Source organism: Cynara cardunculus (genome assembly GCF_001531365.2).
Source record: "Cynara cardunculus var. scolymus isolate 2C chromosome LG 5, CcrdV1, whole genome shotgun sequence".
Taxonomy (NCBI): domain Eukaryota; kingdom Viridiplantae; phylum Streptophyta; class Magnoliopsida; order Asterales; family Asteraceae; genus Cynara; species Cynara cardunculus.
The window spans coordinates 650,875-657,205 of record NC_037532.1 but is presented as its reverse complement, the minus strand read 5'-3'; the positions used below and the strand labels follow the sequence as shown (position 1 = coordinate 657,205).

Genomic DNA, 6,331 nt, shown 5'->3' with positions numbered 1-6,331 from the left:
GTCTACAATCAGAAGTGTTGAATTTTAGCATTTAAATTTTCACTATTATTATAACGGTATCAATCATATCTGATGGGTTAGTTCTAAATTATATTTACTAATTTACCAAACGATAATCAATTTTAGTGTGTATATTAGTTAATTTAAGTAAATTAGTAACTTTATTTTTACATCTTATTTTAACCACCAACTTTTTTATTTACTTGACCATTAATAGTTATCCATTAATTCAACCTCCTGATTAATCAAGTTTTTTGTTTTAATTTTTTTTATATTCTAAATCTTCAACCAATTAAAATAAAAAATGTGTCGGAAAATTACATTTTATTTGAATTAAAATGGGAATTATCATTGTCTTTCAAAATATGTTAAGGTTTGTTTATTTACCTTTTAATAGTTTCAATAAAAGGTAGTATTTGAATTGTTAAGAGGTGAATCTTGTTTGATAAAAAAAAATCCGTTTATTAATGGTTTTAAAATTATCTGAATGTTTTTGTATCATGGGTCTTTCTTAACCATTCAATGCTCTAATTTCGTTATAAATAATTGCTAAACAAATATATTTCATTTTATACTATATCATGAGAGTCTTTTAACATTTTGACCACTAAATCATTCAACAACTGCTAAGCGGCCCCTTAGTGTATTTCAACATGAGCTAATTTTGATGCATCAATAAACATTTTAACAAGTTTGTCAACACTTTAGTTTATCAGTTAGAGTTAATTTATAGTTATATTATTGCAATTTAGCTCTTTAACTTATTGGTTAGAGATTGCTTAATATTTGAAAGTCATCGAGAGAGTTGAGTTGAGTTAGGGGTAAGATGGTCATTTACCAAGTTACTGTGGGATAAAAAAACCCATTTAATGGCCATTAATTGGTCCCGTTCAGAGGAAATTGTATTAATATGAATAAGATAGTTTGTCAACGAGTATCCTTTTCTTATATCATTAGAGTCACTTGTCTCCCGTAGAATGGCCTCGTCAAGTTGCAAAGCTAAAAAGTATATGAAAGGGAAATTTTATTTGGTCAAAGTTTAGTGAAATTTATGTTAGTTTGTATTTAGTGGTCGTTCATTAGACGGTGAATGCTTATTGATAAGAGTTATTATTCTCATTTATTTTATGGGGTAGCATTCCCGGCTAACAAAATAGATTGATGCTATCATGGTATACGTTTATAACTGGTAAGCAATTACTAGGTAAGTGTCATCACTCTTACTTCTTTTAGAAGGGTGTGCCTGGATGAAACTTGGCAAATTGATTGCAAGGAATGAGTCTTGATAAACTCATTGACTACAATTGTTGTGTACGCCTGTAATCAAATCCCGGACAGAGGGGATATTTTACCACATCCCTCAGGACCTCAACCATTACATCATTTACTAGGTAAAAAATCAGCATCCCCACTTACCAATTAAGACTCTTAATCCTAGTCTTCTTTCTTACTAGGTAAGATAATCGGTCCTTATTATGTTCACTTGGTATAGTTATTGAACTCGTAAGCATTTACCGAGGTAAGAGTTTAGCAACGATCCCTTAGTTTAATGAAGAATATTTTTTTCTCAATTAGTACAACAAATGTTTAATTCTTTAGAGCATCTCTTTTAGCTATATTATTTTAAATTTTTTGAATCTATAGCTAATTTTAGTCTCTTTTTTAGGAAAAAAAAATTGAAAGAGAATGGAGAAATCTCTCATGTTCTTTTTGGTTTGCACGATTGTTTTTGAGGGATTTGGATTGGAATGGATTTAAAATTATTGGTGTTTGGTTTGTAGGATTAGGAATATAATTGGATTTCATTATTTATAAATAATTTATCAAAAGATTATAAAAATAAGTAAATTACATTTTTATTAATCTATTATTACAAAACAAATATTTTTAACATTTTCTAGAACCTTATTGCATACAATCATACGAAATTCCGAGAAATCCCAACCACCCCCTAAGGATTTCAAAATCTTATGTTTATAGAATTTCAATTAAATCCTAAGATTTCAAATCCGGACAATCCAACAAACCAAAAATAAGATTGAAATCCAAATCCCCTCGAATTCATTTCATTCATGCAAAACAAATGAGACCTCAATATCTGTTAGAAATGCTCTTATATTTTATTATGTCGAAGATTAATTATTTAATTTATAAATTTATATTAACTACTTTTTAACACATTCATTGTTTATGAAAATTAAAAAAGGGTGATTACATCTATTGAGGGGGCGTTTGGGATTGTTTATAAAAAAACTTATTGATTTATTTCGATGTGACACCGGTAATAAACACTTTTGAGTGTTTTAATAAACTATTTTAACTTATAATAACTTGATAAAGACTTTTATAGAAAAGATAAATTGTTTCAAATAAGCAATCTCAAACATGTCCTAAACTTCATTAAGTTCAACGTTGGCCCCATCCATTGTTATGTGGGGTACTTTGTAACAAAATCTCTTTATGAATGCATTTACATGTCTCACACTTGTAAGAGACTACTTTAAGGGTCGTTAATTCATTTCCTTCTAAAGGGTAAACAAAGATTCATGTAGTTTATAATAATCGTTATACTTTTTTCATAATTGTAAGAATTGGTGATATGGTTATTATGAACTTGAATTACCAACAAATGTAATTAAGCTTGATTTCTATTTTGGGTAATATATTTTTAAAACTTTCATTTTGGTATTTAAGATGTAAATTTTTAAACATTTAAGTATATAGCTGGTTGAATACTAATTTTAGACTAAAAAAATCATGTCACTAATCATGTCAGTAAATAATATTGAGTTGACATCACATCACTCGTCATATCAGCATGATAATCGATTAATGTTTCAACCGGTTACTTGGGTACTTAAACGTTTAAACTTTACATGTGGGTACCAAAATAGAAGTTTTAAAAATATGTTACCCAAAATAGGAATCAAGTTAAAGTACGTTATTTTTTTAAGTAATTTACCCTTGTTTAATTTATCTTTGAAAGGTGTATCTGCTTAATTTTGAGGAGTGGTGTAGGATATATTAGAATATACTTATATACAAGAAGCATCAATGAAAAAATGAAAGAAAGTTCCTTGAAATCAACGGAAAAAGTGTCTTGAAATTAACAAAAATACCTCGACAAAGTCCCTCAAAAAAAACTTAAGATTCTCATGAAAATCAACGAAAAACTTAAAAATCCCACGAAAATCAACCAAAAACTTACTTAAAATAGTGGAATTTGGTTAAAAACATATCAAACGACTTTAAGGGTCTTTAATCCACTTTAAATATGTACCTGCTCAGCAAAAATCATGGATTTGTCACTGTATGTGTGATCATTTGTTTTGAAATGATACATCTCTGCCCTCTTCTTATCATATCAATATACAAAATATGAAAGATGAAAACAGATGTATCATATCCTTTAACATGAAATTTTATTAATACAATTATCCACATGCATCTTATAAATATATGTTCACACCGACTGTTGTCCAACCAAAGCCATAGATGAGATGGAAGAAATGTAAAAATCTTCTTATATCATTACTGAGAAAATAATATGAGCATTTAAGTTAATCATTTAATGAGTACCTTGAATGATTTCACTGAATCGAAAGGCATTGAGGGTCGTTCAGGGGAAGGGGGGATGGGTAAATAGCATTTGCTCGAGGACTATTTTTTTTTATTAGTAATATTTATTATTAATATTTATAAAAATTAATTGATTAAAATTTTCATTAATTGTTTTAGAAAATGAGAGTACGGGCTAAGATTTCTTCTCATGGTTACTGATTTCTCTACAGTTTTAGATTTCTCACTATGGTTACGGTTTCTTCTCATGGTTATTGATTTCTCCCGGTGATTTTCAATTTACTTGTTCTGATCAGATGTGCTTTTCGCATATGGTTTTGCTATAATTTATTCGTTGTTGGTTTTCTAATCAGATGTGTTCTGATTAAACTGTTGTTTTTTTCAGATAAAAATAAAGACTGATGGTAAAGTAGTTATTTTGACATTCAAAGTGTTTATTCAGTACAATAACCGTACAACAACTTATTTATTAATATATAGATAACTATATCTATATATATTTTAACAGAAAATGAATCAAATAGTCACTAAATCAATTATAGTAACTAAATCATACAAAAAGGGAAGATAATTTTCTCTTATTATGTCAGGAGAAACGAACCAAAGGAAAATAAATAAAAAGGAAAAAAATGTCATAAATGTGTGTGGCAGATTCCACAAATGTCACGTGGTTCTGGTCCAGGTCACCGCCAAACCCCCTGAGCTGTCACCCCCGAACCTGCCACGTAGGCCCGGACAACCGTTGGTTCTTCCGAACCTCACCCCACCTCCATAACAAAACCCCAAAAATTAACCTTAACAAAATTCCAACATAAAACAAATGTAGTAACACAACTAGTCATTGCTCCTTCTCTAAGAAGCCAAACCCACCCTCTTCGTTTGCGTTCCCCCCAAGCCATTATCATCATCATCTTCTCTCTCTCTCTACTTTCTCTCTCTATATAAAAATTGCAGAGCTAGCTGTATTCTCCATTAAAGCTTTCACGGCCACATTTCCCCACCAGAAAGTGAAATAATCACTCGCTTCACGGTAAAGTATCATCAACCTCTACGGTTTTCCTTTATATATCTTCCAATCGATTCTATATGCTTTCTCAAATCTCTAGGTTTCTGTAATTTGATTACAATGAAACGAATGTTGGATTTCGAGGTGATTCGTTTGTTGATTCTTCTTCTTCTTCTTGTCAATCGATCTCCATTTTGTTCTGCTATTCTGGATCCTGTTGATTTTTTGGCTTTACAGTCGATTAGAAAATCGCTAGAAGATATGCCTGGGTCTAATTACTTTTCCTCGTGGGATTTCACTTCTGACCCGTGTAATTTCGCCGGAGTTTATTGTGAAGGCGAGAAGGTTGTTGCGTTGAATATCGGTGATCCACGCGCCGGTGCTCCTGGTTTATCCGGTCGTCTTCATCCTGCGATCGGAAAGTTGACCGCCCTGGCGGAGTTTACGGTTGTTCCTGGTCGGATCATGGGCGCATTGCCGGCGAGTTTATCTCAATTGAAGAATCTCAGGTTTTTAGCAGTTAGTCGGAACTTTATCTCTCACGAAATTCCGGCGACATTCGGTGAGCTTCGTCGGTTGAGAACACTTGATTTGAGTTATAATCAGCTCACCGGTGGTGTTCCTTGGGCCGTCGGGAGTCTGCCGGCGTTAACCAATCTTATCCTCTGTCACAATCATCTATCCGGTTCTATACCTCCATTCGTTTCCCAAACCTTATCCCGGCTCGACCTCAAACACAACGACCTATCCGGTTCAATTTCACCCGGTTCACTCCCTTCTTCGTTACAATACCTTTCTCTATCCTGGAACCGGTTTTCCGGTCCAGTCGACCATCTGTTACCTCGTCTCAACCGGTTAAACTACCTAGACTTAAGCCTGAACCAATTCACCGGTCCAATCCCAGGTTGCGTCTTCAGTTTTCCGATCACCAACCTCCAACTCGAGCGAAACCAATTTTCTGGACCGATTTATCCTGCCGGTTCGGTTTATATACAAACCGTTGATCTTAGCCACAACATGTTGTACGGAGAAGTCTCTCCGCTTCTCGCCACCGTAAAGAACCTTTACCTGAACAACAACCGGTTCACCGGTTCTGTTCCGACGGTTTTTGTGGACCGGTTAATGTCCGGCAGCATTCGACTTTTGTACCTACAGCATAATTTTTTAACCGGAATGCCGATTAACCCGAGGGCGGCGATTCCTCTGAGTAGTTCGTTATGCTTGCAGTATAATTGCATGATTCCACCGGTTCAGACTCCATGCCCGATTAATGCGGGTACACAAAAGACCCGACCCACTTCACAGTGCATGGAATGGAAAGGGTAAAATAGGGAATTGCTCGTTTAGTTTTTTTTGCCTACTTAATTAGTATAAGAAAATGATTATATAACTTCTAAATAATTTTTGGAGGGTGTTTAAATTCATTTAATTAAATTTTTGATGTCAAAAATTTGGAAAAAAGGCTGAGATTATTATCATAATCATAATATATATATATTTCTTGTGGATACTTCTTTTTTGCTATTGATTCCGTAGATATTATCTGTAAATGTATTTTTAATATTATATTTTTTGTTTGATTCAAGAAATATTTTGGTGAAATTTGAACCAAATCTTCATGTTTCCAAGACTTGTATGCTCATGTAATGATCACCACTCATTTATTAAGATTAAAATGTAACGTATTTTGACTTGAGTTGGATACCACATCGCTCGCAACATTAGTATGATAATCAGTTAATGCTT

The 6,331-nt window shown here is 32.8% G+C and overlaps 1 protein-coding gene across 1 annotated transcript; it reads left to right on the top strand.

Moving 5' to 3' along the window:
* Positions 1-4,690: 4,690 nt before the first annotated feature.
* LOC112513345 (probably inactive leucine-rich repeat receptor-like protein kinase IMK2) lies at positions 4,691-6,088 on the top strand. Its single transcript, XM_025119581.1, has one exon. The coding sequence runs from the start codon at positions 4,706-4,708 to the stop codon at positions 5,909-5,911; it is 1,206 nt and encodes a 401-aa protein (XP_024975349.1). The 5' UTR covers positions 4,691-4,705; the 3' UTR covers positions 5,912-6,088.
* The last annotated feature ends 243 nt before the right edge of the window (positions 6,089-6,331 follow it).

Coding starts and splice junctions, on each gene's coding strand:
- LOC112513345 (XM_025119581.1), top strand. CDS start 4,706: ATGAAACGAATGTTGGATTTCGAGGTGATTCGTTTGTTGATTCTTCTT.